This window comes from Plectrocnemia conspersa, unplaced genomic scaffold (assembly GCF_051122295.1).
Source record: "Plectrocnemia conspersa isolate PC_06_02 unplaced genomic scaffold, ASM5112229v1 ptg000004l, whole genome shotgun sequence".
Classification (NCBI taxonomy): domain Eukaryota; kingdom Metazoa; phylum Arthropoda; class Insecta; order Trichoptera; family Polycentropodidae; genus Plectrocnemia; species Plectrocnemia conspersa.
The window spans coordinates 10,004,177-10,028,543 of NW_028277168.1; the positions used below are offsets into that span (position 1 = coordinate 10,004,177).

General features: G+C 32.0%; 1 protein-coding gene and 1 long non-coding RNA gene across 8 annotated transcripts; one reads left to right on the forward strand and one right to left on the reverse strand.

The window, feature by feature from the left end:
• Positions 1–975: 975 nt before the first annotated feature.
• On the reverse strand, positions 976–17,490 carry GAPcenA (GTPase activating protein and centrosome-associated). 6 transcript variants are annotated; one of them, XM_088184440.1, is made up of 24 exons: positions 17,375–17,490; positions 12,354–12,511; positions 7,913–8,134; positions 7,067–7,199; positions 6,819–7,005; positions 6,585–6,749; positions 6,478–6,512; positions 6,233–6,414; positions 6,052–6,174; positions 5,870–5,989; positions 5,361–5,642; positions 5,136–5,295; positions 4,296–4,386; positions 4,081–4,222; positions 3,828–4,016; positions 3,640–3,765; positions 3,462–3,572; positions 3,267–3,397; positions 3,086–3,207; positions 2,800–3,026; positions 2,672–2,732; positions 2,274–2,380; positions 2,106–2,202; positions 976–1,642 (listed from the first exon to the last, which is right to left on the reverse strand). In XM_088184440.1, exons 2-24 carry the CDS (start codon positions 12,501–12,503, stop codon positions 1,311–1,313), a joined length of 3,495 nt encoding a protein of 1,164 aa, XP_088040566.1. In that variant the 5' UTR covers positions 12,504–12,511; positions 17,375–17,490; the 3' UTR covers positions 976–1,310. The 6 variants fall into 6 exon arrangements, with proteins under 6 accessions (XP_088040566.1, XP_088040565.1, XP_088040564.1 ...); XM_088184439.1 differs by having other exon boundaries at positions 6,819–7,017; XM_088184438.1 differs by lacking the exon at positions 17,375–17,490 and having other exon boundaries at positions 12,354–14,090.
• A 3,293-nt stretch (positions 17,491–20,783) lies between these two features.
• On the forward strand, positions 20,784–24,367 carry LOC148235861 (uncharacterized). 2 transcript variants are annotated; one of them, XR_015809339.1, is made up of 9 exons: positions 20,784–20,981; positions 21,079–21,243; positions 21,353–21,488; positions 21,552–21,842; positions 21,917–23,006; positions 23,063–23,129; positions 23,201–23,272; positions 23,348–23,491; positions 23,570–24,367. It is a non-coding gene; the product is annotated as an uncharacterized LOC148235861 (long non-coding RNA). The 2 variants fall into 2 exon arrangements; XR_015809340.1 differs by having other exon boundaries at positions 22,942–23,006.

The following is a 24,367-nucleotide window of genomic DNA, read 5'->3' on the forward strand; positions in this document are numbered from 1 at the left end:
CATTGTGATAAAAATTAACTAAAGGAACGCTCCTAGTCTTGTAACTATGTAGAATTTTAATATATGTATATATTTATTATAAATCTATGCATATTACATATATATTTTTAATTAATACATATCGCTATTTGTATGCATTATGATAAAAATTTGTTAGATAAATATGGCAGTGTACATGTATAAATATAAATGTACATATAAGTTGAAACATCTCACACAAATACTAATAAAAAATAGAACAATTTCGCTTATAAGGTTTTTATTTATTTAAATATTTGCGACACTATTTTACCTGTCGTACTTTTTAGGCCATTTTCAGTAATAGACCTCATTTTTTTAGCAAATACGCAACAGAAAATCTGTTAGTATAATATGATTATTATGGAATTAAATATACTAACAGATTTCATAAATTTCGTATCAACACACACATAGCCACCACAAGTTACCATTCTTTATGCTTCACAAATAAAAATTGAATATTAAAAAAATATGCCACTTTAAGATTGTCATTGAATTTATTATAACAATACAATTCTCTAAAATTTTGAACATTTAATACCAATAGATAATCTTGAAATTAATCACAGATTATTTAAAAGAAGCATTATAGTGTGTATTATTATGTAGATGTAAACATATAAGTATTAATTACGTATTTATATTATATATAATATCAAAATTAGAGTAACATAAGATTAAGATAAAAACCGAAATTTACACACTAATTGGAGTTAATTGACGAATTAAAGTATGTTTTTAAATTAAGCATTAAATACCATCGCAAAGTAAAGGAATGAAGGAAAAACGTATGTTTTAAATATAAAATGGAATATCGTCATGGGAAAACGTTATGAGGTAATATATCATTAATCAAGCGCCCACATCTTTACATCGTAAGCCATTCTATAGCACAACGACTGCCTATTGAGTTAGTGTCTAAAAACTGCACATTGTTAGCGAATAAAAATACAATTCCAACTGAAAATCTATATTAGAAATTAAATCACGTCACTAAATGCTTTGGTCATCCATGGCTCATAAACGTATGTATTACCCAGATCTCTGATTGCCCGAAGATAATCAAAATTTAATACGTTTTATTATATTATAAATAACAAGCGTTTCTAAATATGTAAGTAATCTAGCAACAAAAATTAAAATAAACAAAAAAAAACAATAGATCTGGAATACTACATATATACCACTAAATTATATAAAATATCAACATAAAAATAATCACAAAAAATCACATATAATCAACAGGTCCTCAGGTATAAAACATATATTTTAAATACACATCAGGACTATCACCCAAACGAAGAGTTGACCACCATGCTTTTGACGTCTTGGTTTCTCCGCGTGAACTTTTTATCTGTGTCGTACTGTCTATTCGATCCGTAGTTCATATCGGCCAACATCGAATGCCGTTTCCCGATGTTTACATTCCTGGCGTTGGGACTGTTTGGCTCGGAGTCACGGCGTTGATCTGACGAAAAGAGCTGATTAGACAAGGGGTAACTGTCTTGCCTTCTTATTGGATGATGATTCGGCATAGATTGGTTAGATTCGGCGGTGAACGTGGACGACAGGTATGTTTGAAAAGTTGGTCGCGTACTTTGGGCCGCTTCTTTTATTGAACCTTAAAAATAAATCGATAATGAAATAATCACTCTACATTATATAATAACCAATAGATATGTTTAATTCTTGGATTGACATTGTAGCACTGAAGTCATGGAGGCAACTAGTGAATATTCAAATTTGATGTGAATTAAGACTGCACATTAAGCCATATTAGTGTTTGAATAATTAATGTTTCAAAGATAGGAGTGAAGATGTTCAAGATGACATTAGAACCGGGCGTATATCTTCACCTATATTTGAAAAAAAAGACGGATATGAAAGGCCCATCTCTAGTGCCCTAAAATCATTTAGCAAGCGCACTAAATAATTTCCCGCCAGCCGACTCGAGCAGCTTTTATAAATATCCTCTTGATTGTCCGGTATTAAAAAACAAAATTAAAATCAAATATTTTTCCATCTCAAATGCATTTTTTTCATTGAGTCAATCCAGGAATTAAATAATCACACTTCATAATTACCTAAAGTTTTAGATAACCACGGTGACCACGATTGCTTTTGATTAGATATTGCAGATTGACACTCCGCCACTGCCGTACTCAGCTGATGATTCAATTCCTGTTAATTTTTAAGCATTAGTCTCTTATCAAAACATATATTACATTGATTATGAACAAAATAGTACATACCTGATTCGTACACATTGCTTCTACATGTGCCAATTTAACCTGCGCTAGTTCGTATTCTAAATCTTTGATTCTTTGTTGAAGTGTTAGATCGCTTTCCGGTATTGTATCTATCATAAATTAAATATATAAGATATACAATATTCCATTTATATTGCAGATGCTATCCAAAGTTTGAATTTTTTTATTCGAGCATGTGAACTTGTAGCATGATCTTCTATGACTATCCTTTAATGACAATAAGAAGCAAATATTTATTTTAAGAGGGAAAACAAGATGATAGTAATATAGCAAAACTAGTTTTGGGACAGTAGGAACTAAGAGAACAAGTTAATAAATTTTTAATAGTCAAATTTTCAGATCATTTAGGTAGAAGTTCATTTTACCGAAAATTAAATTACCTTCTTTAATATCGTTGGAGTTTAGTTTAGAATTACACGTGTTACATCCACGAATAGCGTCCTAAAATTATTATTTTTTTACTAAATATCTTCATTTATATACAATTAATACTATCCCATAAACATACTTTTGCAATAGCCAACTGCTGATCGAGTCTACTGCATATGTCTTTGTAGTCTTGGACAATAATTGCGCTGCGAGCTGCATCGCATTTTGCTTTATCTGTCTCGCGGCGAAGCTGTTCTTTTACGTCCGATAACTGAGCACTTAACGATGTTCTTTCTTGAATAAGTTGATCGTTTTGCATCTTTAACCGCTCCAACTCATTTCCCATTTGCTCGTTTTGATTAATTTCTAATAATAAAATATATGTTAAATATTATCATACATTAAAATCAATCGCAATATTTTACCTTTGGTTAAGTTTTCGAAATCTTGTTGATATTTAGAGAGTCGTTTAACTTTGATTGAACAAGCTTGTTTCACAATGTGACGAGATACTTCTTCGGCGCGACATTTCTTCGGCAAGGTAACTCTACATCGATAAATAACATTAATGCAATTCATTTTTTTATATACATGTTTTTAAAATACCTGAAATATTTTAAAATGCCTTCGAAATCCAACTGCATCAGATCTTTCTTGGATCTGATCAGCAATGCAAGTGCAATTTGGAAGAGAGTGTCCATTCCTTGCAATAAAAATACATCTATAATGTGGAATACCTAAAAAAAAAACAATCGTTATTAAACGAATGATTGAATTACACTACTTTAATATGATACTCACTAATGGCAATGGAAATCTAGCAGTGAACAGAGTTAAGAACCATTGAGATGCAAACATATGAGGTTCTACGCCCATGTTGGTAAAATGGGCACAAAGATCGGCAACTTGTTCCTATAATATATTATACATAATTAGTAAAAAATTTTCAACAATTAAAATATAAAAAATTACAACATACTTCCATAAGCTTTCTTAACTGATAGAGCCGCAGCGTGAGTACCTCGAATCCGTCCTTGTATAAGTCCCTCAAGCCGTATCCATACATGAGTTTGACTAGTACACAGAACGCCTGTTCTTCCGGCATCTACGATAGTAATGTTAAATCAGCAAACGTGTCATTTAAAAGTTTATCTAATTATTACTAACATGAAGAAGTAGAGTTGCACCGACAAAGCTGAGCCCTTGACAATATTCGACTTCCGTATCGTAAACGGCGTAAGCTCGTGCTAATCTCAACAGTGAATCCTGTCCTAAGCCGCCGACTTCCCTAAAGAAGTCATGAGCTGGGAAAGTGCGTGCTATGTCTCTTTGTATGACGCTCTCGCAAGGACAATCCTACAATAATTCATTGTTTTAAATGATGTAAAATTGTATTTAATAATTTATTAATTATAAAAACCTTAGTGATGAGCACTCTGTACGTATCCATGAGCGTGTTGCTATCAATACTGGCAAGCCTTTGCCACACTTCACCTCTCAGTGCTTCAGGTACACCGAGTTTCACTAACTGACTAAGAGCTTTGGGTCTTTCGTTGTCCCAACTGTGTACGAAAAGAAGGATACAAATAAGACAATACAAAAAGAGCTAAAATATTTTTTTCAATAGATCATTACCTTTTTAAGACTTGAGCCCAACTCTCCAATACAACTTCGCAAACCTCCTTAGATACTTCGCCAGTGCCACTCAAAAGAGGTTCATCTCCATCTGTAAGCAATAATCATTATAATAATAGTAATTCAATAATGCTAATTTTTAAGTGAATAATCATACAATCATAAAAATTTAGATAGAAAATATTTAAAATAATAATGATTACTTCTATATTAACTATGAAGGAAAAAACATCTTAAGAGTTATACAAGGAAGAGTCAATGGACCAACTCTATATTTTTAGTATTCATTGCAGATATTCCTACTACAAAGAACAGCTCTACTTGAATCAGATAAAAAGCCCGTAGTTACATCCAAATATCTGTAGGGGCCTAAGTAATGAGAACAAATTCGCTCAAATGACATTCACCACTAGAAGAGGAAACTGATAATTAAGCTAAACAACAAAGATCTTTCTGAATCAATAGCTTACACGGCAAACATATATAGAAAAAAAGAAAATTGGCAATAAAGCTTCGTAAAATATATTGACTAATCTCTACTCTCATTAGGACACAAATTGTTTTTATATAATTTTTTTGTTTGAGGTCTATGAATAAATATATAGAAATATCAGGATGATAAATCTTGACATATCAAAGACACTAAAGAAATTACTGACATTTAGAGACAGACGCAGGTCGATGCCACAGGCTTAATGATTTGCCAGAGAGGAAATATTAATATTAATATAATCAATGAGTTGTATATTTAAATAGCAATAATTAAAAATAAATGATATAGATTACAAATACTAACTAAATAAATAAATAAAAAATTATAATATATTTTTAATCAAATACCCGAAACATCATCATCGGGACTAGGAGGTGCAGGTTGAGCAGTCAGCGGTGAAGGTAACAAGTTGGACAAATTCAAAGTGAGATTGAGTCTATTCCTATCCAATTCACCCGAAGTCTCAAGACTGATGACTTCGTACTGTATGCCATATGCATCAGTTTTCTAAAATCAAAGATATCATTATTCACATTCTAGGTCTGCAAAAAAAGATAAAGAAAATAACTTACTTCTTTCATGTTTATGAAGAATTGTTGTATGAGCGGACGCTTAGTACCGAACATGGACCAAAATCGCTCCGTATTTGGATACACCTTAACTGGAGTCTCAACAACTAGTCTGATGGGCTCTCTCATACCGCGTATGACTAAATCGACAGCCACTGTTATATAAACAGGAATAGGATCTTGAGAGCCGACGTTCAATAGAGAAAACGCTGGTTCTAAGGAGTTCCATAGAGCACTGATGGAACATGATGTACCTACTGTACCGGCACATCCACCACTGTTGATCTAAATATAAATATATATATATTAGATTTAAAAATTTTATCGCAAGTTATATATTTTTAAAATATTGGCTATAGATGTCATCGCGATCATACTTTTAAATGAGTGTGTCGTTTCAGAGTCTGTCACTCTTCGAAACGTCATATGTTCATTTAAAAGTAAGATCACAACGGCATCTGTGGCCAATATTGATAAAATATATAAATATATTTAAAAAATAAAATATTTACCATTTCCAAAAGTTGCATATCAGAATGTTTAACGTTGCGTCCAGGAGCGAGTAAAACTCCGAAACATCGCTCAATCACAAGCCCACCACCAGGCAACGAGAGTTGAGAAGTGGTCATATTCTGTTTTATAAAATAAGTGATGTAGAAATATTATTTATTATTTACTTATAGATCATTAATACCTGTGACTCAAATCCAAGTTGAGCATTCGGTGAAACTTGCTGCACTGTAATAACCACTTGCTTGTCTGCTCCAGCGCGGAGCTTAAAACCGATTCTCTCTTTGGGAACAATGCTGAATGTACCCTGAAAATATTTACTTTAGAAAAAGTTCTTGGTTGATGATTTAATATTTTTTAATTACCTTAGGATCACTTTCTCTGATCTCCATGCTACATTCAAGGACGTGCATCAACTGTCTTGAAATTGAAGCTTCATTCAAAGGGTTTCCGGGCACAGAAAAGAGTGAGCCGCTCATGGTGCATTCGCTAGTTAACGAAGACGTCATAGAACGAGGAACTCTTTCGAATGCCTTTGCAAAGCAACCTATCAAATTAAAAAATATTACAAACAATTCGTTATAAAAAAAATTAAAGCAGTTTTACTTACTAGATACTTGAGAGACAGCTTCGGCAATATGACACCTAAAACATACAAAGCGAATTTCAAATATAAGTACTCATTAGCGTCGAAGTGCTAATCGGACCGGTTTATACCTAAAAACATGGCATTGAAATATGGCAGATTCTTTTGTGTCTCCATGAGACCAAGTAAATGCAAAGCACGGCGCTTGAGGAGTGTTGGCTGCACCCCTCGCGTAAAATAAGATTCTGAGAACAGCGTAGCGAGCCATCACCGCGTTTGTGTTGGCGTCGTACAACCTTAAAATCAACGGTTAGTATTATATAATGTATTGAAAAATAATATCAAACATGAGATAGTTTAATTACACGACTAAGCCCTGAGAGCAGGTCGGTATCGAGACGGACACCGCTATGCCCATTTCGCTTTCTTTCTGTTCGCTGAGCATCGCCATGTTCCTTTGTATCTCTTGCTCCGACTTGGGAGCGTTGATGGTTGCCGCTCCGAGGTAGCTCACGCCGCTGAAAACTGTGCATTCTTGATCGACGTCTGACACTGTGAAAAATGCTAGATTGAAAGAATCGTAATGAAATTTATGAAACGACATTAATACTACCTTCTTCGTCACTGTCCGTTGGTTTCATGTGGTCTTGCTTCTCTTTGGGTGATATGGGCGTGATTGGCGATTCATCCTCTTTGGCGAGTTTTCTCGGATAAAATTTGGAACTCCCCACGACTCTGCACGAATCCTAAAGGAAAAATAAGTTAAATTAAAAATTCCACTTACAAATTTCTTGTATTTTATACAACAAGCAATATGAAATGCTTTTATAGTGTTTTTCTGCATATTTCTATAACAATGCAAATTTTTTTTAAATACCATTAGGTACCTTTATAATTACTATATAATTGGGAACAAAACTCAAGCAAAGTCAGATATGAAAGCAACTTATCAATCAAAATAAAATACTGTAAGTCAATCGTATATTTTAGTAGTATTGGTGTCTATTAGTATATTTGTTTCCAGTTTAAAAATGATAAGGCACAAGAATTTTGCCCCAAAAGATACTACGGTTACAAAAGTCAACAATTACATAAAACCTTTGTACCATTGAATTATTGTTTATTATAAAAATAATCAATCTTTTCACATGAGAGAGTACAGTGATATTATTTACCATGACAAAGCAATTCAATCCTTGGATTATTTTATAAATAAATGTAATTATAAATGATCTTGATCATAGGCATGACATTGAGTTATTGTCATCCCAATTAACGTTGATAATAGCAGAATGCCATAACCTAAATTTCCACCCACAACACGTCCGAGTTACAAAAGAAATGAATCACTATGTAATCAAGTGATAAACATTATTTTCATTGGTCAACGCGTTCAAGCACGTCAAATGTTGACCATGTCGTATATGACAAGAAAATCAATAAAAGTTTGCTACGATACCTCCAACAGCTGCCCGGCACCCACGCTGTCGTCCAGTGTGTCCAAGTTATCCAAGGAGCAAAATCCTGTGCCATCTGTCATGCTGGACGAGCTCATGCTGCTGCAAATGTTCAAATCGGATATTTCCCTGTGCAGGTCGAGGGTGCTAGGAGCATTGGTCTCCACGAACGACTTGCTCTTAGAGTTTTCCTCCGAGTTTGGCGTCTGCGTCTCTAACAACACCTAAAATCGATTTCACACAAGAATATTATATTTTCCTTTATCTTGAGTAAATAAAATATATATCTAAAATATGATTATAACAATATAATATACTTGACTCGATCGCACACTACTTATTCGGAGTATTATATATTTCAATGACATTTCCGAGCAGTATTATCTGATCGAGATAGCTAGCCCAATAATATTTTTGTTTATCGCTGTTAAATTATTTTATGTACATATGTTAATAAAAAATGCGACTGTTAGGAATAAAATGGTTTTATTTTATTAAAAGTTTAGCATAAACGTAAGTCAAATAAGAGATCTTACACCATGCAATGTATCTTGGTTCTTGGTTGTCGCAAACTGTTGAAACTTTTAGCTTTTAGTGGTCAAGAACCCGAGATTGATTAATTTCCATTGCCTATAACATATTATTCCTTAGTGCAGGGGTTCCCAAACCCGTGCCCGCGGGCGCCATGGCGCCCGCGGACCGATTTGTGTGCGCCCGCTACTATTCGACCGCAATAGAATTTTTTTCACAAACACTAAATAAAAATTTCAATTATTTTTATTTATGTTATGTCTCCACTACACTCTCTCGAAGTTGTCCGAAACGAAACTACAACTGAAGTCGACCGAGATCGCCGACTTCGAGTAGCGCTCCACTCTCGGGAATTTCACACGCGCGCGCTTTCCAGCATGGATGACGTACAGACGGCAGCTGTCACTGCTCTATGCGCTCTTGCGTATTATAACTATGTGCGTGTTTTGAACACAAAAAAATCAAAATGGCAAGTGGCAAAAATGGATTCTTCCTTTTTATTTGTTAATTGGATTAGCACTCAGGCATCGTGGACCATTTTTTTGTCTTTGTGCCCTCCATTATTTGGGTCCCAAATACATGTCTTCGACTGAAGTAGTTCTAAAAAACAGATCGTTTGCTCCTGTGACCACATTGTACCGCCTATCACAATAATGAATGAAATAAAAATTAAATAGAACCGAATTACTTGTTTTATCTCAGTATGCGAACCACCATGCCATTATCTCTCTTACTCTCGTCCCTTAACACGCGAGAGAGCGAAAGGGGAAGTATCTCGCTACTCGCCCTTGAAAGAGTAGCTCCGACTTCAGTCCCTTTGACTCGGAACAAATGCCGACAATGTTCGGAAGCGCTCGAAGCTGGCCAAGTCGACTGAATTACCCCCACTTCTCTCGCCGTTGTTGGTAAACCTCGGATAACTTCCGAGAGATTATAGAGCAGGCAGAACCGAAATCGACCGAAGTAACCCACTACATTCTTCGTCCTTGGCTAACTTCGAGAGAGTAGTGCAGGTATAAGGATTTTAAACGGACTATAAGCGAGATATGTAAACTATTATGGTGGTGGAATAATTATGTTATTATACGTATATGCATACAATGTAAAACAGACGTGCGGTATAATTTTGATATTGTATTGTAGTTCAATTACTATTTATTTTTTATTTTTTTAGTCCTAAAATAAGTGGACCGAGTGAAAGACAACGAACCTAAAAGTTTAACACTGACTGGGAGGAATCATATTGTTTTGTTAATTTGAAAGATAAATGCGTTTGCTTGATGTGTGGCAGTAGTGTTTCAGTGCCGAAAAAACATAATGTTGAATGTCACTTTCAGACAAATCATGCCACTTTTGATATGAATTATCCACTCAAATCTGAAGTAAGAAAGAAAAAAATAAATCAACTAAAATCAAGTCTAATCACCCAACAGACTGTTTTCACTAGATATGTTAAAAATTCTAAAAAAGCCACCATTGCTTTTTTCGACATTTCTCACATGCTCGCAAAAAAGAAAAAACTTTTCCAGGATGGTGAGATGTTAAAAGAAGCATTTCTGACTGGTGCCAATTGTTTGTTTGAGGGATTTTCTAACAAACGTGAGATTATGCCAGCAATTCAAGACTTACAGTTGTCAAATAACACCGTCACAAAAAGAATACATGCAATTTCAACAGATATGCAAACTCAGTTAAAGACTGACTTGGAAATATGAGACTGGTTCTCGCTACAATTCGACGAGTCAACAGATATATCAGACACCGCACAGTTAGCAGTTATGGTGAGAATGGTATTTAGTAACTTCAAAGTAAAAGAGGATCTGTTGCAAATATTACAAATGAAAGGACAGACGAAGGGTGAGGATATTTATAATACATTCAGAACATACGCCAAGTCGATAAACATTCCCTTGCACAAGCTGTCTGCGATAACCACCGATGGGGCACCAGCAATGATTGGTAAAAATAAAGGATTTATTCCCCTCTGCAGGAAAGATATATCATTTTTAAACTTTATGTCCTACCACTGTATTATCCATCAGGAAGCTCTGTGTTGTAAAATGCTGCCCTTTGAACATGTTATGAAAATAGTAACAAAAATAATCAATTCTATTCGAGCAGCTCCATTGCAACACCGACTTTTCAAGGCCCTGTTAGAAGATACTGAAGAAAAAGAACATGATCTCATTCTGCATACTGAAGTACATTGGCTCAGTAAAAGTAAAGTTCTTACAAGATTTGTGAGCTTAATTGAAGAAATAAAAACATTTATAAACGATAAAAATGAAAAATATAATGAACTAATTGACTCTTGCTGACTGGTAGATTTGGGTTTTTTCACAGACACCGTGGAAATATTGAATTCTTTGAATTTGGCGTAACAGAGAAAATACAAAAATATAGTCAAAATGATAAGCTCCGAAACTCTTTTAACGTAAAATAGGTTTGGTTGATATAAAATCTGTAGATCAAGTCTCTCGTGCATTTCCCACATATGAAGAAAATGTGGTGCCCGCCGACCTACTGATATTTTAGAATGCGCTCTAGGATACAAAAAGGTTGGGAACCCCTGCCTTAGTGCAATATCTGTAAGAACGGAGCAGCACTCTCATCATTCGTTTTCATGGGTGAAATATATTGAAATTTATCCATGAATGCAAGTATGGTGATGCGTGTCTGTTATTTTAGCAAGTGTACAAGTGGACTATAAAGTTCAGAATCAACACGAATCTTATAGCAGAAATCTTGACTAGATCAGGCACATTGTAGGAAAGAAAATGAAAAGAAATAAGTGTAGCAGGCGTGTACAAGTGACTGTGCACTCAGCCCATGTTTTTTTCTTGAGATATACCATTACGTAGTTTTATACCATTTAGTTCAATAAACGAGACAAAAAATATTAAGGTTTTCATTTGACTCACCTTCATACTACGTATATCACCCCTACCAAAGCCATTGACATGTTATGAAAGTGATCTTCAACAATAATTTTTAGAATGGAAAAATGTTATATTTTTTAATATGTAATTAAATAAATATAAAACTAGTCACACCTTAAATCAATGTCCTCATATTAAATATATCTATCTCAGCAGATATCTCATTATCATCACGAAAATCGACAGTACTCATTGGGCATCTAAAGGTGCCATAAATCTTTGAGCCTAATAATATGAGTATCTAGTATAATTTAAGGTTGTAAATCACTTGAGTTTATTGGACCATAATATTTTTTAAATATGCCATAAATGGTGCTGCCTACATATTAACAAATTTCAAAATGGCGTGCAAAAATATCAACGGTGGTGAAAGGGTTAAGAATCAGATTAAATTAATTAATAAGAAAACGTGAATATCAGTGCTCGCTCTTGCTGCGATTGCTTAAAACATACTTCGATATTGATAATTTTGTATTTTATGTTCTAAGCAAAGTATAAATGTTCAAAAGCATTGATTACTTAATCTTGTATTAAATTAAAAATAAAACTTACTCCATATTTTTGTAAAAAATATAAACACATTAATCAACTAATCCAATATATATAGACAATCTAATTTACAATATTATTAATATGATTTAACATTATATACGTTTCACTAACCAGCTTTTAGCCCGACGAACCCAATTGATTACTGAATTAGTACACGTATAGTTTTAATCATTTATCCCACCATAACAGTAACTCGAAACTTTATATGTTTCTTATCACAAAAAAAAACAATTATAATATAGTCGTGTTACAAGCGTATATATATAGTATGTACATACAATAAAAATATATGTGTGATTTATAAAAACACATGTTAATATATTATATACACACACATAAACAATTTTATTAAGTGCATATTTTGATAACATGTATAAAAAAAATACAGATATTAATGTGTTGGATTTTATCATACTCTTACCTCAGTCAGCGTCCTTTCGAGTTCAGATGCGGTGGTTTCGGTTTGGAGCTGAGGATTCGACAGAGGCTTGTTAGCTGATGTGTTTACAAACTCATATTCATCGCTCGTTGCCAGCGATTCATTGGATCGACAATTAGCACGCTGCTCCATCCCGCAATCTGATAAATGAAAACGTTCTATAAAACAATCAATTGACATGGATAGCAATTCAGACGGTCGGTTATTTAATTGATAGATGGTCAATACTATTAAAGGACATTAATACATTATTACCATCATATTATTATGCTTTGCACTAACATTTATATTTAAAAATAATTTATAACGTTATTTATGTTCGACTTCACAGAGAAAACACTTTTTTACACTAATTTTCTTATATTTTTTTTCAATTATTTTTCAAGTAATTACTAATATTTTTTGTGACATAACCATTGAAAGATTAATGGTCATAAATTAAAATTGAGCTTATACTTTGGCTCAAATATTTTTGTGATTTTTATTCAATATATGATACAGTAAGTTCTCGACTTACGCGGTTAATTCGTTCCAGAAAAATTCGCGTAAGTCGAAAATCGCGTAAGTAGAGGAATACTCATCCGATATGTATTAAATATTAATACATTCCCCCAATCATCCGAACGATACTTAAAAGAACTAAATGCCGTCTTTTTGCATGTATACATTAGGTTAAAATGAAAAAAAAAGCATTATAAAAATTTATTCTGTGTGTAAAATGTCTACACACATTATAATCTTAACTTTTTTAACAAAATAAAACAAGAAACATAAAAATAATATTTATACATACATATTCATTAAAATATCATGTCATAATGTCTATACTATTCCATTTCAATATTTTTAGGTGTTGGATTTCTTTTATCTAGTGAAGATTGTACACTAGATCTTTTTTCTCATAATAGATATTTTTATAACAGGAAATAGCGTCCTGAACTGCTTTATTGGCTTTCTCAAACCGATAAATGTCAGGATCTTGTACTTTTAAACCAGCCATTCCTTGGTCTATCAAATTGAGGCATTCTTTCATTTTTTGTACTCAAATTCTTTTGTTTCTTTGACTTCCTCCTCTGAATCACCGCCGTTGTTTCTATATTCTTCAAGTTCTATTAAATCTTCATTGTTTAATTCCACTCTATGACTTTCTAACAATTCAATGAAATCATTTTCATTGAGATTTAAATTTAATTGGTTTGTCATTTCAACAAGATCATTAATTATGTTATCTTCCTGCATGGGGTCTTCAACAACTTCAAAAAATTGAGGAGTAAGCTTCTTCCAAACGTTTTTCATGGTAGACTTTACAATTTCATTCCAGGCAACACCAATATTTTTAACAGCTTCATAAATATTGTGTTCTTTCAAAAACTGTGTGAGTGATATACTGTTTGCCCTTCAGTTACCTTTATGGCATTTCTAAAAATTGTCCTTAAGTAATATTTTTTAAAGCTTTGTATTAGACCTTGATCCATAGGTTGTATAATATTATAGAGGTCGTATTTGGGGGCAAAAATGCTATTTTGATATGTTCGTGATCACACGGTGGATGTCCCGGTGCATTATCAACCAGGAACAAAAATTTAAGCGCAAATCTATATCAACATCGATATTATAACAAATTTTAAATTTTCGAAATTTTTAACCGCGTAACTACGAATCCGCGTAAGTAGAAACCGCGTAACTCGAGAACCTACTGTATATACAAAAAAAAAAACAAAGAAACGTTTGTAAGTAAAATATCCAAAAATGTCGAGTTGCGTAGCTTAATGAGCCTCGTTTCGTAAAAAAATGCAAACCAACCTCACTATTTTCTTCAAGATTTTTTATAAAAATCAGCTAATGCTTATGCTGGGAGCTTTAGAAAATGTCTAATATCTGTGATTTGTGGTAAAAACAATAAACATTTTATTTGAGAATATATTAGGTTCCCGATTAGTTTCGTTTTTATATTATATATTTTATACTATAATATTTAGTTTGGATTTAAACGTTTTAGTATGCACGTGTGTTTGCTCATTAAGCTCTTAAAAATATTACACCAATAAACTGGTAAAAATGCTGATTTGGCTTTATCTGAAACATTGCAAACAACTTCGGCCAAAATGAGTAAAATTACTTTCATCACATGCTTTAAAATTTAATAGTTGAAGACATTGCAGAATTGACAGCTGACGTAGCTTTAAATTATGAGCAAATTTTATAGATTTTTCAAGGTTGATTTTGCATTAGTTCATAGAAGCGATGATAGAGAAGTGATTCCAATTTGAATTCGAGACTGTCTTTAACTAGCCAATAAACTTGGAACTCATTTTCTCACTAATGATCACAACGTCAAACGTGCTGTACAATTTCAACGAGATTTGAGTGATTAGGGCATGTTATCGAGAATCATATAAAGAACTAACTAAAACAGAATTATGAGTAAAACCCGAATTCGTGTTTAAAACCAGTGAAACATCATGATTTTATGTAAGATACTCGAGAATGTCTCACAATAAAATATTTCAGTGATGAATGGTTTCTCGCTATTATTTAGTAAATTTATTACTTCGTTTATATGAAATGTTTTTATGTATAAATTAAAAAAATATTCGATACATTATACTTTGAGAATTTTATATTTAGAGTGGATTTTGAGTAATAAAACTTCTTTTATTTTTATTTATCGCTTAAAAGTTCAGCCATATTACTTCATTAATTAATAAATGATTATTTTCTACAAATCATAAAATTATTGGAGCTATATATTTTATTTTTGGCTAATAATGTAATATTATCATACGGTGTTCTGGAATGAATCTCCCGTGCAAAAAGAGCATCGGATGTATAAATTATGTATAGACCTATTTTTGGCATAGAACTATCGCAAGAACTACGACAATCGTAAAATATGTGAATAGATGCTAAAATTGTAATTTTTTGGAGAAATTTTTTTTTTGAGGTTCAGTTAACACTAAATTGTTGGGTTACGGAATTTTTTTTCTGGATTGTGATCGGCGGGCAACCAAATTTTCCGTTTTTTAATTTCCCATACGTCAACTTCAGGCAACTTAATATTCCGTGTTGCAAAATTAAATTTTAGCTAGTGACATCTCTTAACACTTAATGCGACACACTTTCACGCGAAATAAAACAGATACAGCTTACATATTTGCGCGCGATTGAAAAAAGTGACAAATAATAGCAATTTTCAAATTGTCATATCAATAAAACTACACTACTGATAATTATAAAAATTGGTGTGGGCACTCAATAAATACAATACCAATGAGAACTTTTCATTCGCAAAAGGGAAAAAATCTTTCAGCTTTTGCAAAATACCTAGTATTTGTCAGCATCGATTCAAAATGAGAATTCGTTATGGCATGACATTTATATACACCTATTTAGGATAATCGAAAAGATATTTTTTTTTTAACAAAAACAAATTACTAATTATTTAATTTTGTATGGAAAGAAATATATTATCGACATCTGTTAGAAGAATATACTATCTAAAATATAATTAACCCCTCTTGGTGCCCTAAAATAATAATAAGATGTCAGTAAGTCTGTTAAAGATTGAGTTTCATAAAAGCGTGTTAACACGTGTCCAGCTGTACGATCGCAGTCCCGAAAAGCTTGTTAATCGGAATCCAGCTCATTAAGTGTTAAGAAAAATATTTTTCACAAAATATAATATATCATTTTTTAACAGCCTTGCCCTTTTTTATAAATGAGACCTTTGGCGTGATTAAATTTCACGCAACGGGGATGCATTTACAGATAAAAATATTTCTTTCGTCTAAAATTTCGACTAGCGAATTAGTTATAGGTTACCAGACATCCTCCTGTATCAATATACACATTTATGTATATTTTTAATACGTCAAAATATATATAAAAAAATAATAATGTCTGTATGTATAACATATGTTAATATGATTTTAATTTAAAAATATTTTACAATTTTACTAGTAATTTACACTTACATTTCCTATAATTACACAATTTTTAATTGAAAATAAAAAAAATATAAAGCAGTTGGAATTAAAAGTAAAATATATTTGACAACTAGTCACCTATGGTCGCTGTGTGTAATTTTCACCAAATTGTCACTATGATGTTGCACAAAACTTTCTTATGTCAACGTAAGCATTTTTCGTGATAAAAGTGTATAAATAATAATAGTTTAGTTTTATAAAATATTTTGCAGATTCTTCAGTAGTCAGTAAAATAAAACAATTATTTTAGTGAAACACTAAAAACTCTCATATGCGAAAAAATCGCTTGTGTTTCGAAATACTAGTATGTAATTTTATTTTTAAAATGCTCGATTAGATACGAGTAAGTGGGATAGATGCAATAAATAGCAAAAATCAGAATCAAAATAAGTGCCTTATGTATGAGGGGGGAGGGAACAATAAAAAGACAATATTTTGACTTTACGTCTATAAACTTATTTGAAAGTGAAATCATTTAATCCTACAACTTATTTGTTTTAAATAACTAATAATAATAAAAAAACTTTGACATCTTTTCTTCGAATACTTTTTACAGCTATTTAAAACAATAAATTTGACAAAATGTATCCAAAAGTGCAACGTCAATCACTTACACTACCTACAGATCACTTTTATTTAATTTTTTCGATCAATTAACTTAATTCTTATAATATTTTTAACATTTATCATTGTCGTTTGCAAATTATTTGCAATCTAAATGACATCAGTCGCAACAATATGGATTGTAAATTACGTATTAACGACACTTTTGTATTTGTATTTTTTAGACGTTCCAAATGTTCAGTGGTAGCGTTGTTCATAAACATCGTCGACATTGAATAGGAACAGTCGACGGACGTACGAAACGATCGCATCGGACACGAGAGGGTGCTAAAAGAGTGCGTAACGTTATGACATCGAGTCATGTTGGGTCAAGAGTGCGCAGATCGAACGAAGGGACGCGATCCCTAGACGGCGGCGGTATATAACGGGAAGACGGATCGAAAGCGGTCGTACTCGTGAGAACGACGAGAGTGTAGGCGGGGGCAAAGTGAAGCGGGCCCCATCGGCCGGCCGAGGCTGAAGGCGAATCACAAACACCACTGCCGTCGAAGGACGGGGTTGACACCACTAAAAATTATCATACTTCAAAATAATCATTGGGGGTAAGTTTGAGGAGTCCCAACATTTTATATTATTCCTTTCAACGCCAAGCGCATTATATGATGCGCAACTAAATCTACTGTCTAACGCCAAGTGCATGATATGATGCGCTCGTTAAAACCTTCGTTTTTTAAAGAAACGGAAAGGTAAAAGTTGGCAATATATGTTTTAAAAATCAGTTTGAGTTCCTAGTAAACGATTTCAGTGATTTTATTTATAGAATTTGCGATGAAACAGTGGTATATATAATTATAAAGTCACGCCTTAATTTTAGTCGTTTGTATTTCGCGCGCGGTTTCGATCGTGCTTCTTTAGACCACTTTTAGGGTTAGCACAAACGCATCGCGGAAATTCGTTTTTTTATACTTTAATTTATGAATCGAAATTAAATTATCTCATCAATATTTCAATGATAATTGTGATTTGTAAATACTTGTGAATATATTTATACGTTATTTCGACTGTTTTAATATTGTCAACTGTTTTTGTGATTGGTTTTTATTGTTTGTAATAATTAAATAATAATAATAATAGTTACTATTAAATACTTATAAATAAATATAAATAAGATATAATTAATAAAATATCAATATTAACTCTTAGTAAATATTAAATAATAATAATAATAACAAAAACGATTCCTTGTCGTAGAATCATTTTATTTTACTTCTATTATTTTATAATTTATTTGTAATGTGTTTATTTATTTACATTAAATTAATACCATCGTGACCTAACAGGTTACCCCAATGCGTCACGATGGTCGAAAATTTTATTATTTATTGTATATATATGTGTGTGTGTGTGTGTAATATATATTACATATTCCGCCTGGAGTGTAGATATGTTGCACTCTTGCCGGTCCCAAGCCCAGATAAAGGAGGAGGGTTTCTATCATGGAGCAAACCAACCAACGTGGATAAATCCAAATAGTTATGAAAAAATCACAAAGAAATAATAAATCCGCCCCGATTCATAATGACCTAGACCATGGTTTCCCAAACTATGTTCCGCGGAACACTGGTGTTCCGCGAATCCAAAATATGTGTTCCATGGAGCCTAAATAGATATTTCACAAAAATTTGGAGTAAATTAAAAGAATGAACATATTCTACTTCATAATGAAGGCGAAGATTTTAGTACCTAGAAATTGGGGTACAGCAAAATAAGCTAAGTGTTCCACCAAAATTTTCGGATTTACGAAGTGTTCCGTCGCTCAAAAAGTTTGGGAAACCCTGACCTAGACGATCGAAATCTAGATAAACGATTGGACTTCAATTTTGGAAGCTGGAATGTGCAATATTACAACCAGGAAAAATGCAAACAATAGCGGAAGAAATACTAAAACTCAAGATATATCTAGAAGCCCTACAAGAAATTAGGTGGAAAGGCCAAAACCGATCACCGGTTGTAGTGCCGTGGAAGAAGAAGAAGAATATGTATATATTAAAAATTATACATATAATTATATATAGTTAAATGTAACATCGTATCTTGCTATCAAGTTTTATTATTTATTATTTTTATATATAAAGAAATATGACAACCTTCAACAACAACCAATTGTAAACACCATTGATCAAAAACAAACGGTTTGGTTATTAGGGTTATTTTTGTGTACGATATATGTGATTTTGTATGCATCAAAGAAATCTTGTCGATTTGTAAAATTTTATAACAGGATGTAGGTCAGACGAAGAAAAAATGCGTTGCAGATTTATATATTAAAATTGTCTCAGTGTGAGCATGACCCTGCTTGTCGTTCGCTTGTATAGTGCCGCGCGCGTACATGTGTGTGTAGGTGTGTGTACGCGAGCCAACACGCGGACCGACCAATAGATTTACTTGTGTTCACTTTATATTTCCAACAATACGACTAAAAATGTTTGTTTATTGATATAATTAGAATGTTTAAATCATGTTAATCATACATATATAATTTTAAAATATAAAAATTGAGTATTTTGGCTGTAATGATGTGTTAAACAGAGTAAGTAGCCAAAAAATTATATCGCTAAAAACGCATGGCGTACAGCGAGTAATTAAGAATTTACCGGTCGGCGGTCTAAGGGTTATTTATCTTATTTCAACTATCTTGCAACACTGATTCACAAATATACAAATAAATCACTATCACAGAATTAAACTACGCTAGTACAATAAAAAAAATATAATTGATAAAAATAAATTGTGATAAAATCGGAATACATTTCTCTAGTCTAAATATATAAGGTTACCAGACGTTGAGGAGGATTGGCTACTTGTTAATTTTATCGGTGTCATGCTCAGAAACCATTTTGTTCTTTTCTACGAAAGTGACCAACAACATTTTACTACACATAACGTGCACATAAAGTGTACATAAATAGGTTTTAAAATTTAAGACATAGTTTTTTATCGCCGTGCGTATATTTTTTCTCCAAATATTTTTGTCATTCTTGAACAATAATTTCCATGGTTTTTATTTTTAGTGTCCTCTTTTGAAATTTTCAAAATCTGCTTACATTAAAATATTCCAAAAACGATGTGTTTATTTTAAAACCCTTAACCTTATAGATAACCGGCAGTAAAGGCAAATAACCATACACAAGCAGCGCAATTATTTATATGGAAAAATTAGTTATTCTGCTTTCAAAATAGGACCCGTTAAAAATATTCAGCTAGTATTTCTTTTCAATATAAAACAGAGCACTTATAAAATGCTACAGAATTGTCGCTTATCAGTGGTATAGTGCTAAATTAAATAGTGCCAGATTACTGTTCATATTAAATACTCCAATACATAGTTGAAAACGTAACCCTCGAGAATAAGTTGTCTGTTTTCGGCATTTCTTATGCATGCTAACTTAAGCAACGTGGGAAGGATTCCAGGATCAAAGGAGCAGCAAAATACTATCGATGGTTTTATCTTTTTATTTTGTTTTCTACGTTATATTATACGAAGGCCCACCACAGCGGAGTACGGAGGCTAGCAGTATAATATAGTAGGGTGGGAGCTTCTCGTTCGGTTTCGTCTAATAATCTCTTGGCCATAACAAAATTCGTAATCGACATGTCACAAATAAATCAGAATAGTAAACATATTTTTAAATTACAGGTATGGACACTTTTAACGGCCTTAAGACCAATGGCAAAAACTTGACTATACTTAATCAGTAAATACTTTACAACATCTAATATATAATATGAAATTATATGTCAAAGTTCTTACAAAAAACCTACAAATGACAGCTATATATTTTTTTTTATATTGACTGACAGTAGTACGATTTCTTATCAGCGTTTGTTAAGCATAATCTTATAAGAAGGTTTTGGTTAGTGGCTTTCTGACAAAATTCTGGGACGCGTACCGACTCTAACTTAGTTATCGGCAGCATCGACTTATCTACACGTTCTGTTTTCGATTGAACGTCGTCACCGCTGTATTCGAAGCTTGCGTATTTTTAATCTTGATAGTAGTGTACATAACCTCATTTCTTTACCTCTGTTGGGGTCAAAAGTATCAGATTTATTCGTTTCCGAATTATTTACAAAAACTTATTTATTATGGATTTAAGTATGTTGCCAAAGTCTTTTCGTCATGTGCGTTATCAAGATGTTGTTTATTGTAATTTGCAAAATAACGAAGATTTGAAGACATGGATGCGTCAATATTCAAAAAATACAAACACAACGTGGACCGTCAAAAAAACATTAAAAAATCAAATAAAATATCTTTCCCAGTGAGTATTCATATTTTTTACTTTTATAATATTAACTTATCTAATCTGTACTTATCTATGTTTACGCATGTACTTTTATTTAATGCATTGCGCTATCTAACAATTTCAGAAAACGTTATGTTTGTCACCAAAAACTACCAGTAGTACAAAACAAAAATAAAAATTGTAAAAATGTCAAGTGTCCTGCGCAAATTAATATTAAAATTCGAGTGGTGTCGCTATTTCCGGAAGATATTTATGTCAAGGTACTTTTATTATTTTATTGTTAATACTATACCTTTATAATTTATATTTTAATTTAATTTCAGGACGGATTGTCTGCGGAGATTAAATTTATAAACCAACATTCACATCCGTTGAATGATTTACAAAAACGATTACGTTCGCCTCCAGAAGTTAGAGAAATTTATGAGGGATTATTTGCTAAGAATTTAGGAATTTCTGAAGCGATGTCAGCATACGATTTGAAAATTACAGCACAATATGGAGATATAAGTTTGTTAGATTCCTCTATTAGACCTAATTACTCCAGAGTTACACATTGGTTTGAAAATTATCGACAAAACTTTGAATCCTCTCCGGAAGAACCAGTAATAACAGTAAGCATTAATTTCTATGCTAATGTGCGTTAGAAATTTATAACTTATTATAATTAACGCTTCTCTTGTTACAGAAATTATGGCACAGTGAGTAGATTGAATTATTATAAAAATTGGATTTTACTTTATGTATACCAAAAAATAACTTCAGTATTTTTGGTATATTGTACATTAAATATATAACAAAAAACCTGCTCTAAATGATTAAAAGTCAAGTCCATCTGTGTAATATCTTATAACACTGTATTATACATTTTTTCGATCGACATTGTGTTGTTACACATTATCTCTGCTTTTCATAAATATTTATTTATTTGATATTATAGTATATGACATAATGCTAAATAGATCAAAGTACAAGAGCACTTCTACCTATGGCTTTATAACTGTGATCAGTCAGAACCTTCTCAATTAGTGATCTTTACTTCCGTTTATCTTTTCCTTTATTTCTTCCCAGTTTTCTTGTATTCCTTGAAAAATTTATCCATCTCTTCATAGACTTGCCTCTTACACTCTTCAATTAGTTCCTATTTGGTAATCAATACTTATTAAATACATCATAATACAATAATAAAGATACACTTTAAGTGCATATTTGCAAATGACTTTTTCAGTGAATAAAAAGGCACAAATCAGATGGAAAGAAATTTAGCCTGCATTGCATCTGTGTATACAACAATTTTTATTTGTTGATCTCATCCGAAATTTGCCGTTCTTTACCTGTTATAAAAATAATTAAAACACCAACAATGATTATTTTGAAAAACTGAAGAAATGTTTTTTTTCACAAAGTGAAAAATTAGTTCTTTGGATTCAATTCAATTTGATTGCTACTTAATTAAAAACTAATTTTTAACGAAAGTTAAAAATTCAACAATCCAAATGTTCCGTTGAATTTTTTTTTAATGTAATATTAAAAATATTTTTTTGTCTGGGATGTCTGCAAAAATCATGTCCAGTAAAATCAGTTTCCGCAAAAATCAGTGTCTGGAAAGATTGTGTCCGTAAAACTCGTGTCGGGAAAAATCCGAGCACCGTTTCCAAAACGAGCAATACTATATTAACATATCATTATCATCAAAACACTTTATTTTTGTAGAACCGGCTAATGAAAACAACGATGACACAGTTGATTCTGTCAACACGATAAAATGTATAGTTAAGGTAAAGAAAGTAAACAAATTTAAAATTAGCAAATATTTAAAATTATTTTATTTTAGAGTGAAAATGTAAAAATAGAATACGACGGCAATGAAGAACAAAATATAGATGATACAATAGAAATAGGTTAGAGATTCATATATACAATGTGTACTATATTTAATTATATTTCATCACTAGTTTACACATATTTTCAGAAACACACGATGTTAAAAATTCCCTTTTGGGACACAGTGCCTTAAAAGAAAAAGCTGGTGTGCTCAAACCAGGTTTATAAATGCATACATGTGTATATTACATTATTTATAGTTAACTTACTAGTTAATCGATTGCATTTCAATCAGAAATTGACGATGTTCAACATACACTTACATCAAACACTATGGTCATAGATGTTTCACCTAACCAGTATTATGATACCTTTAGGAGTCCAAGTCCCTCTTTGGGAGATAGTGCCTTAAATGAAGAAACCATTGTAATTAAACCAGGTTAGAATAATATATGTATGCATATTACATCTAATTATATGTATTTGAATTACATATCGGTTAATCTATTTCAATTAGAAATTCCCGATCTTCAACATGAACTCAGGACAAATACTATGGACAAGGAAGTTTCATCTAAGAAATATTTAAATTCTTATGAATTTGAATGCAGTTTATGCGGAAAAATATTAAAAAATAAACTTACTCTTTCACAACATATGGACGTTCATAGCGATTTGCATAATTTTTGCTGCAACTTATGTGGAAAAGCATTCAAAACTAAACGTTATCTTTCACAGCATATGAGTTTTCATAGTGAGACTTCTGATTTTAAATGTAATTTATGTGGAAGAGTTTTAAAACATAAAGGTAATCTTACACGTCATATGTACCTTCATACTATTGAATCCTGTAATTTTGAATGTCAGCAATGTGGAAAAGCGTTTAAAACTAAAAGTTATCTTTCACAGCACATGAAATATCACGTCGATTGTTATTTTGAATGTGACAAATGCGGAGAATCATTTAAAAGTGAAGATAAACTTTCACAACATATGGATACTCATGTTAATACTTATAATTTTAATTGTAGTATATGTGGTAAAGCGTTCAAAACTAAAGGTTACCTCACACAGCATATGAAATTTCATAGTGATTCTCGTGACTTTAAATGTGAAAAATGTGGAAAAGCATTTAAAGAAAAAGCTAAACTTCAACGACATATGTATGTTCATAGCGAGTTTTCTACCTTTAATTGTATCCAATGTGGAAAAACTTTCAAAAGTAAATATTACATGAACCAGCATTTAAAAAAACATTAAAAAATAAATTATTGTTGTACATTTAATTTACAATTAAAACAATATAAAACCGAAA